Consider the following 11373-nt stretch of genomic DNA (forward strand, 5'->3'; position numbering starts at 1 on the left):
TAATATGAGAAAACAGCAATCTGGTATCGTACTATATACTGTATATAAATAGTAAACTAATTTGAGTTATATTCATTTCGTTATTTGTTTACAAATGACGGTACAACTGTTGAAAATAATAATCAACACCCTGACTGGTGAAATAAAATTTTATTAACTTGCTGACAATCATAAAAATGGACTCTAGTACCAAAAGTGTCCAAATGCCACCCATGAGCTACAGGCAATTACAAGCCTCCCCTCGTCGGTTTCCCCGACTACCGACGGGAGGTCATGATTGGTAGATCGGTGAGCGAAGGTAGACCTCCCCCCCCCCAACCCATTCCAATTATTATTTTAACGGAACAGAATATTCAACACTATATTACACTTACGTGTGGCTTTTTTTTACATATGTATACTTGAGATTAGCACAACGGACAGTGACCCTCATAAAACGGAAAATCAGACGCAACAAGGACGATTTTCCAGATATGTAATTTCGCAGCAGTCTCGTGGTTGTAAACTGTTACGTACGAGGCGCGCGCGTGTATATGCGTAATTACGACTACTATGCTTTTAGTAAAATAATACAATACAAAAACGCAGGAATCCAATTAATGTGAATTTTTGGTAACGTGATGTGTCTGTTCAGTTACAGAGCGGAACACGCGTGCGACTCGCTAAAGTAAATTTTATTAGAATTTACCCGGAACAGCAACGAATAAATATCCCCAACTAACTGTGAACGATAAAATCTAAAACGCAATCAATTAAGGTTTTTATTTTTGTTTTCGGTTCGTCGATACTTTAGTCCCATACGGGCCCTTTCACCAGATCGCTTTGTTTGGAAATTAGGGAAGATAAATACTAGGTAATATAAAAGAAAGTAAATGGTATGAATTTAGAAACAGAATTATATATATATGTATATATAGAATTATAATAGGAACTTACATACATTAACTTTGGTAAAATGATATAATAATAATAGTATAAAATTTTAAATGTGTAAAACTCAATAGCTCAGGATATGAAACGATAGAATGAACATAAAAAAAAGGAAGTATACGAATATAATGAGAAGAAGGAATATTTAACAGAGGTTATCGCCAAGAGAATACTATAACGCACAATTGCTCGGTACATATACGGAACGGTTTGAATTTTAGACTTCAAAGACAACCAAATACGTGTATACAAATTGTAAAATACAAATAATTTCCAGTAAGGGAAACCCCACAGTTGCAACTCAACTACTGGAGTTTATTTGTCTAATAATTTATCGTTATTTGATCTGGAAGAGTAAGGGAAACGACTCACCTAGATTTTAACGGTGTTGAACACAATTTCCAAACAAAATTTCCTTTTGCGAAATTCCTAGAATTCTCTCCTCTTTTTTTGGAATCTTATCTCTGGGTGTTATCAAAAGCAAACCTAGTGAGGAAGAACACACACGCACTTTGATTAATTGAATTTAAGTACGGAATTTATATCGAATTGAGTAGAGCCACGAAATAAAACTGTTAAAACTAATAATAACTGTTAACACTAATTGTAAGTAATGAAACTAAAAAAACAAAGAGAATAAAATATTTAAACAATGAAATGAATTTTCGTAAGGGTATGAGTCCTTTTGTCGTATTTTCTAGCTCTTAGGCTAGCGCGAACAAAACTCTGTCTCAAATAACACTTCACGGACTCTTCGACACGCACCTCGCGATTGTACACCAAAAATGTCGCAGCGTTGTACCCTCGAAAGAGACCAGAGCGGGCCTACTCCGAATTTGTTTACACTGCATTACTGTGGTGCCCGACGAATCAGGCTGCTAGATTAATGCGTTGAGGACCGTGATTCGCTAATTGAACGCGTGATAGGAGTGTGTATGTCCTTCCTCCCTTAAATCTAACTTTCTTCCTGTGGTTTCTCCGAATTAATTTCCCTACTCTTTCAGTCACGGCTATGGGAATCTTTGCTACGTTTCGATATGTTAACTGTACGCCGAATTTTGATAAAGTTGTAGACGGGACGTTCTTAATTTACATGACGCCAATAGAGTGAATGGCATAACTTCCACAAATAATTAAATGGTATATGAACATGACTATTACCCAATGAGACAGATAGTAAATGTTAAAATCAGATATGCCTTTCCTCTTACATACGAAATACATATACATATAGTAGGTAATGGGCTGACCGATGTGTAGCAATGGAGTTCGATATATGATTTAGAATTTGAAATCAAACTACGAGTTCTATAACAATTTAAATTATGATTTTGAATTTAACTGCGCACGCGAAGAAGAAGGTTCGAGGTGCTCGATATTTATCGGACCGGACGCCAGAGGTTTACATTCGGTAGTTGGGTGAAGCCAATATCTACCTCACGTTACAATCAAGCGTTCTGAACGTGGGACTACATTGACTCCAAAGAAAAGAATGCGTTATATGTATATACAAGCTTATTTGCGTCGCCAATGAGAAAAACTATCCTATAAACATCAAAGACCGTACTGCGTTCGATTAGGGAGCTCCCACAATGCTATGCATTATCGTAACGCATTACAGCCGAAGTAAAGGAAAAACAAAAGAAGAAAAAAGAATTTCGTTCGGAACGTAACAATTCTAGAACCATATGTTTTGTACCTACACTGCGTGGTATAATGTAAGCAACGATTGAAAATTAAGGAGCCAAAAAAACTCGCGCAAACAATGATGGTATAACGTATAACCGAATATATATTTGCTACGTCGTCTCGGACAGTGCGTGTCAAACGACTGCAGATACAAGAATGACCCTCCTCGACCGGTAGGGGCGGTAGGTTCCTTCGTCGTCGTCCACGGAAAACTCCTCAAAGGTCCGTGGCTAATTTACGATATCCCAGGCGTCGTGCTGTCGACAGTGTCGGGCCCCGTTACTGCGCTCGCCTTAACGTAAACAGTGCAGCAGCTATCTGGGCATTCGATCGTGTTTATACGACGCTTGCATTGAAATTTCTAACAATAATTATAAAACCACCCAAAAATTTTCAATTCTTATGTATTATGGTTAAAATAAAAACGATGCGATGTCAGAAAACGTGTTGAAAAATAATGTTTCTCCAGAAAAGGGTAGATTATATTCCCCAGTAAAGAAGTGATTCGTTTTTATTTGAACTACAATAAATAGGGATTGAAAATTTTAAGGTAGTTTGACAGTTATGCCACGTAGTATATGATTGACCAATTTTCGAAAACTTGCATACCAATCAAAGATTAACAAATGAATTCAACCGCGTACATATCTCAGTCTATCAGCGAAAACTCGTTATTTCAATTCGTTTCAAATGGAAAACATTAATTTTGCTGTGGTCTCCTCGAAGTTCTGAAACCTGCGATGCTTTCCTGAATGCCATTTGTGATAAATACGTCCCATACATTTGACAATGGCGCCAAAGTTTATGAAATATCTGACAGATACTACTAATTAAATAATACATATAAGCTTTTCTTTATGGAGAAAATGAAGAAAACGCAAACCTGGCAATACTGGCGAAATTAGGCTAGCTGAGCTCGAGTGGGGTCGATGTTCATTATTCAATTACTCGCAATAAATATAATTATTGTAAATAAATAACGTGTTAGTAAGCTCATATCGTAGCAGGTCATACGCTCGTGTGCATCGGGCCTAACAAGGTGCGGCACTGTTTGCTCGAAGCAAGTTTCACAGGGTAACCAGTGCATGCGCAACCTTCCGTTCGTTTATCGATAAAACAATGTGAATGTCAGACGCAACGAACTAAAGTTTTCGCTACTCAGAAATTATAAAGTGATTCTGTACATGTTTCGCGTGTATACTTTTAAGGCTCGTGGTTAATTAACAGAAGACGGAAAATGTCGTACAGAAGAGGAACATCTCTTCGGCAGTCGTTTTCCCAGATATTATGGAGGATTTCGTCAAGCACAATTCGAGTGAGTCAGAATAATACAATACTATCAGAAATTTATTACCTTAAAGTCCACTTTCGACGATATTTTAGTTTCTTAAACGGAGTATCGTCTTCTTTGTACATAAAATGATACGGTGGCGGCATTAAAATTCATTTTAAGTGGCCATTCCATAATGCATATCTACGTACTGTCATAATTTGATACAAATCGCATTAATTTAATGAATTTTAGTCTTATAAGAATATAGATAACATAAAACAGTAGAGAAAAATTTACCGTTCCCCAACAAGTATTGTGAGAAAGAGATTATCTCGATTTTACGATAAAATATGCCGTTATCGCAATAACGTTAAAAGTATTAAAGACGCGATATTCACAAATCTTTCATTTTTTTTTTATTATTTACAGTCAAAAATAAATTCCATTTTCCTTTTTCAAAATTATACTGTTCTAAAGTAATATGCAAATACCACGAATTTGTTGCTAGCTCTAGTCCCCCCGCATCTCAACTATCACAATGACATAATCACATATATTTCAATTCGCCCTTCTTTTTGCACCGATCTAATAACAGATCTAACAATAGGATCAACGTAGATTGAACAAAATGTACTAATACGGCCCTATTATAACATAATAAATTACTTAATGTCGATAAATAGCCTAGAAGACTGAAAGGGAATTACCTTTTCCGATCCATTGTCAGACGCATCCTAGACTACATCGAATGGTTAACTGAGGAGCCAATCGTCGATGAAATCAGCGACGATGTGGTAGTTAATATTCGAATGGCCCAGCAAAAAAAGGTCGAAAAAAAAGGCCTGACCCGTGAGGTCAGTAAGCTCGATTATACACAATTAATAGTAAATTATAGTACATATTTATAACGGACGTAAAATGAAACTTATTTTCTGTTTAAGGATCGTTCCATGCTTTTAACGAGTCCAGGAAGCAGAACGTCGGTGGAAAGGACGTACATATACGAATTATTTAAAAAGTTCCATGCATTTCGAAAGTACCCAGAACATCTAAAAAGATCTGTAGCAGGGGTGTGTGTTTATCAATACTTGAAACCTGGCCGAGTGATTGTGCGACAGGGTCACCAAGCAGAGAATCTCTATTTTATTTTGAACGGAGAAGTCACCTTATCCAGAGTTGTTACTGACCGCTGGACAGGTTCGTAAGAATTTTTTAATATTGCACCATTTTCCTCCTACTCTGCTTTTCCTCACTCTGTCTAAAATTTGTCAAATTATCGTTATACGTAGCTTAACATTAGTTTCAACAGATTTTGTCTCGTGCAACAGGATAATCTTACTTCTATAGTCTTCGCCAAGATATAGCGTGGTCGTAAATTATCGCGTTGAGTGGCGACACCTATAGACGTCCATCTAATTGTAGTTTATTTACTACGCGGGTACTGTAAATTACGTTTTACCCTTTGCCTTATAACATCGAGTCAGACTCGTGTTGACGCTTCGAAAATCGATTCAACAAAGAAGAAGACTATTATTCGGTTTTCTTTGATTCGAAGTAAAGAACCACGTTGCTGGTATGAATATTTAACTTTTATAGTAAAAGTACAGTTGCGTTAAGTTCAGAAGTCCTTTCGTTTCTGTGAAACTATCGATAACAATGTAATCCAGGAGACTGTAGACGTTAAGAAAATCATAGGGCAAGGGGTTAATATTCGGAATATTTGTGTTACGGCGTACTCACGATAAGCTGGTGATTAGTCACTGCTCTTTGGTAAATTAATACCGCGGAGCTCGTTGGGAAGTGTGGTAATATGTGTTTCAATTAGGGCTACTACTTTTACCCGGATACCCATGAGATACCCGGGTAAACTGTCCAGGAATCCCTGTTTATGACGGTTTGGTGACCGTGTCGACGGCCCAAGACGCGACGAACGTTACAACCATCGCCTACCTGCGTTGGGTCGCAACAATTTTAATGAACTTTAACTTTTGATAGACTGTGATTAATAATAAAAAATCAGAAATATTTTGAATCTGAATTGATATTGTGCGGCACTGAACGTCGCTCGAGCACCTTATCGTCCCTTTGATCTTTTAAATAGACGTTCCATCGCTCGAAACGTGTGATGTTCTTTTCCGCTTGACCGATTTTAGGTTTAGGACTGTGCTATATGTTGGCGAGGATTATTGAATTTTTCTTCTGAATATTTCAGTATACCATTAAACGGTTAGTTATGACAAATTTTAAAGAATTTCATTCACAATTAGATGAATCAAAAGAAGTGGATACGGGTACCTTGACCGCTGGCGACATGTTCGGTGAAATCGCGTTACTGCACACGATACCAAGAAATGCAACAGTGGTCACGAAGAGTACGTATTACTCGAATAATTTTTAATGCAACTACTGTTTTATGCTTTCAATACAATTTCATCCTTTTGTTAAATATAACAGTACTTTAACAATACTTCTCGTTGTTTTATAACACCTTATCGTCATTTTCGGTAAATGGAAGATGTGTTAAAGTATACATACTATCAATTTATAAAAATATATAATGAATTCCAGTGAGGAACAAAATGATAAAAGAAAATTTCTTGTGTATAATATTTTCTTATTATACCTACAATAAAATAATACAGTGCATTGTACATAGAGACAAAAGATTATACGAAATTTCACTCGAAAAAATGATACAACATTAAATACAAATCCTTACAAAAAAGGAAAAATCTCCACTACAATCGAAAACATTACCCGATTATTGGGCCCACACAGTTGCAGTTTGAAAACCAGTCTATAAACATAGTGTTAAAAACTAGAATATTTCCGTCTTTAAAAGGAGTAATCAAATATTTTGAAACGTAGTCAGTAGCACTGTTACACTCTTTGCTGTTCATGTAACCGAATATGCTTGTGAAATTATATAACATTTAAAAACGTTAAACCGATCTATTTATAGCCATTGTGGATTTACTGCTTATCCCACGTGAATACTTCGACAAAATTCTGCGACGCCATTTGTCAAAAGAGTGGGACGTTCTCCAAGATGCATTGGTCCACTTCAATTACTTCAGAACCTGGGACAAAGTTACCGTGCGAGAATGCTGCATTTTGAGCAGAATGAAAGATTTTCGCCCAGGCGAGGTATGAAAATTGTAAAACTTGTATTATGGTCATCGCTATTTACCTTCAAAGTGGACTATAATTTTGAGACGGCCATGGTGTTCGAGTAAAACCGCTCGAACCATTCCATGTGCAGTAAACATCCAAGATATTACCTATTGTCGAGACGATACTCTGTTATCAATTTTAGAATTTCAAAACGAATTTGAAAGTAAGTTTAATAATTGATATAATATTATAAGTAGATCTTTATGCAAACACACTTTTTTATGGACAAATATTGAAACACAGGGTTACAAACACTACTACTCATAAGTATTAGGACACCTGGTCTGTGTGAAAAAAATGTGATGTATCGTAAAAGTATATATTTAAGGCTACTCTTGTTACTTTATAGTAGCATAAGCGTTGTCCATCGAGCCTTCATGTCCCATAAACAATATTTATTTCAGACTTTCAGTAATTTCATAACACCTCGTTACATTTGCTCCCGTCTTTATAAATTACTTTAGAAAATATCATTTTGCATAAAAATCCGCAGTCTACTTATGAGCAAGAGTTATACATAAGTTGTTCCATAATTTTTGTCGCACGGCTCTGGTAGAAAGGACCATAGACATATACAGGGTGTCCCAAAAATGTCCTCCGACCCGGAAATGGGGCACTCGGAAGGTAAATTGGAACAACTTTTTCCTTAGCAACAATGTAATCTGAGGCTTCGTTGCCGAGATATTAACGAAAAACTCCGACCAATCAGAGCGCGAGTTTGCCAGCCGAGTTCCGCGCTAGCGGTAGCTACGCGCTGCGACTGGTAGGCAGCGTTACCGCGGGAAATCGGCTGGCAAACTCGCGCTGTGATTGGTCGGGGTTTTTCGTTAATATCTCAGTAACGAAACCTCAGATTACATTGTTATTAAGGAAAAACTTGTTCCAATTCACCCCCGAGTGCCCTATTTCCGGGTCGGACAACATTTTTGTTACACCCTGTATACCTCAAAAGAATTGGGCTATTCACTGGTATAAAGGAATTTTTTCTATCCTTTCTACATACCAAGGCCATACGACAAAAATTATGGAACATCCTACGTACATACATAGATACTTCTATGGTTGACTTCACTAAATTATAAATAAATTAAAAGTTTCGTTGGGATTTTCTACTTTATTTTCCGTTAAGAAATCATGAGAATCATAAATTGTATAAGATTCGAAATGTAATAGGTGACCGATTTTTTATTTCTCTGACTCTCTAGGTAGATCGAATACAAACGTAACTGTTTAAGATCTTACTAGGTGACGGCAAAGGAATGGTTAACTACGTCCATTTCTTGTTGGAAGGTGAATGTCGACTGATAGAACATATGATCGTACGCGAGCAATGTATGCCTGATGGACGCGTTCACTACGAATTATACGACCCCACGTCCACGGAGGAAACTTACACACCACCGACAGCAAATATAACTGATGAAATGCGGAGACAGATGGAGGTCGAACGCGGAGCTAGCCGAGTATGATTTTAATGAATATAATAATATCACAGCAGACATTACCACCACTCTCCATTTTTATAGAATAAAACATCTATATTTTTATAACGACGAACATCTCGTCATTCGTTGGTTCATAAGAAAATCAATGTTTATTTCATTATACCAGAATACTCTTAATTATTTAGTAAGTAGTTTAGAACAAAGTACTCCCCCCTGATTCAATAGTTCAGAAAAATCCATCAAATAAAACGAATTTCTGTTGCATAACAATTGAATATTAGGTTGTTAAATATTGAATTTAAGATTAAGGAAAATTATCGTAAGTGTTTTTCAGGACTAATTCGATTACATTGAAATAATTTCTTCTCTTTCTTAGTACCGTAGTAAAAAAGAAATGTTTTTTTAAGGAAAACCACATAGTCGAGTCGGACGAAGACCAGGAGGCCACGGCGGCCATGGAATTACTACGCCTTTCAGCACGATCAAAGTTACTTGCCGAAAAAATGGATCTCGATCGTTCTAGCATCATTACAACTACCCTTGTAGATGTCGTAAGTATTGATAATATCGTGTTAGTCAAGAAACTTCGGATAAAAGGCGATTTAAACTTACTTGAAAGGTGAACGAATGGCACAAAGTTACGGACGTAGCGGAAATGCTGATGAGGGAACCGTCTTCCATTTCCCAACAATGTTATCCAAAAGATGTGCGTACGATTTTCATGCAAATTTGTACGTTTCAAAGGGGCGCCTGTTTCGGATTGGGTAATATTTTGGAAAACCTTACTTTCCGCCACCATTTGTTTGCATGTAGCTGTGGCGAAGAACGACATACAAATGTAATATTTGCCGATTTTAATGAAATTCATGTAAAAGATAGTCCTGTGGAAAATATTTGTTTTCATGTCTGTCGACATTCAAGTTTAGATGTGTGAAAAGAGCGTTCAAAGATGGTAGAAAACAATATCTTGTATTACTCTCCACAATGTTTAGGACAACAATTCTTAATAAATAGAAATTTAACAAACCACCATTAGGAGCACATAATCATTAATTATATTAAATACATATCGACTAGAGAGTATCCAAATCCAAGAGTTAAAATTTATGCAAATACAAAGTCCTGAAAGTATTGAAAAATACATACTTCACCTCGTAGAAAATATGAATATACTACAAATACAAAAATTTCTGTGACAGTAGAAAAAGAGGAAATTCTATTTTTCTGTGTATTTTGTATTACAATTTGCAGTTTACACATAGAGATTTCATAGAGACAGGATTAATATTTTTAAACAAAGTTTACAAAAGATAGCAATATATTAAAACACATGGATTTTTCTGCATCTATTATTCAAAGACACACAATTTCAATCTTAAACTTTTTGTCTAATTCTTATAGTTCCCGAGACAATGGACGATGTAAGTTCTCAACCGCCACAATTAGGGATTGTTTTCACAATTTCACTATGAACGTTAATCGATTTAAAAATGCATGTCAAATATTTATCGATGTTCTACCTTTATGCAGAATTTCATAAAAATCGGCGATTATTATTTCTAGACTATCCCTTCTGGCAAAAGTTTAAAATATGCTATTTAACAAAATGCAGGTTCGTGCATGCTTAATCGGAGAATAGTAGCCACGTCAAATGTACGATGTTTTTTGATTCCTCGATACTTCTTGCACGAACACAATCGAGCCAACATCTGGGAACACGTGAAGCTGTTCATGAATTCAAAGTATCCAACCAGAGAAGAATTGTTCAAGAAATTCGTCAGAAATCGAAGGTAAAATCATTACTTACGAAAACGCTATTAGTTTCGATCACTAACAATTGTCTAATTCTTAGGTGGAGAAAATACAAAAAAAATTTGGTCGATGCGATTCGTAAGGAAGGTCGACAAATTCGTAGCAACGTGACAATACACGATGTTCCCTACTCGATTAGAATCAACGATGACGTTGGAGTTTGAAAAATATTAATTACAGAACCACTCGATGTTTAAACAACGCTAAAAGCGAAATTCTTTTAGATAAAAACTTTATTTTACAAATTTGTCGTTAAAAAAAGCATAGTTTAAAAGACTACGAATCGTATTGTTCGAGTGTCGATATACAAATATTGCGTACAAATAAAAATATTCCGTCGACATCGAAACGTCACACGTTTTTGGTCGTGATTCATTAAGAACTTTCACAAAAATTCACGTTCATCAAGCTGATAACACTAAAACCCTGTGGCAAAATCAGCATTACGTTGAGTATTAAGTACTGATTAGCGAGTCCGCTTAAATTTATGTAGCTTATACACCTGAAATTTGTAGTTTAACACGTCGAATATTGTTCCTCGACTTCTTTCGTTAATACTTAAAGCGATTTAATGAATATTCACAATTTTAATTAACATTCACCGTGGTCTCGTCTTTAACAGATAATAAGTACACATCTCTAAAAGCATTCGTATTAGACTTCGTTATTAAACACGTTCTGCACACATTGTCTGTGTTCTTGTTTTGTACATTTGGTCAGTAATATACATATTACTAATAAGTATAGTACAGTATTGTAATATGAAACGCCTAGTTAATTGTAAAAACCCGATTGCATCTTCCTAAATGTATAGTATATAGAAAGAGTTGAAAAAATTAAACTTCAGAAAAATATAGAATCTTACGATATAATTTCTTTTCACTCTTTTCGAATGAATAAAGTACTCTGCTTACTAATAAATGCACAGCAATAAGGCAATCTGTTAGATACACAGGATGTTATGTAAACGATTGTGATTCCGCTCGAAAAATCGAGTCGAAGATATAAAGTTAAATATTCTTTGTAGATCATTTTCTTCTCGAGAATATT

General features: G+C 35.8%; 1 protein-coding gene across 1 annotated transcript; it reads left to right on the forward strand.

The window, feature by feature from the left end:
- The first annotated feature begins 3856 nt into the window (after nt 1-3856).
- LOC107189133 lies at nt 3857-10548 on the forward strand. The gene is made up of 10 exons (XM_015577606.1): nt 3857-3934; nt 4576-4746; nt 4834-5089; nt 6160-6264; nt 6855-7039; nt 8302-8508; nt 8919-9062; nt 9131-9275; nt 10124-10301; nt 10364-10548. Exons 1-10 carry the CDS (start codon nt 3857-3859, stop codon nt 10485-10487), a joined length of 1593 nt encoding a protein of 530 aa, XP_015433092.1. The 3' UTR covers nt 10488-10548.
- The last annotated feature ends 825 nt before the right edge of the window (nt 10549-11373 follow it).

This window comes from Dufourea novaeangliae, unplaced genomic scaffold (genome assembly GCF_001272555.1).
Source record: "Dufourea novaeangliae isolate 0120121106 unplaced genomic scaffold, ASM127255v1 scaffold144, whole genome shotgun sequence".
In the NCBI taxonomy this organism is placed as follows: Eukaryota; Metazoa; Arthropoda; class Insecta; order Hymenoptera; family Halictidae; genus Dufourea; species Dufourea novaeangliae.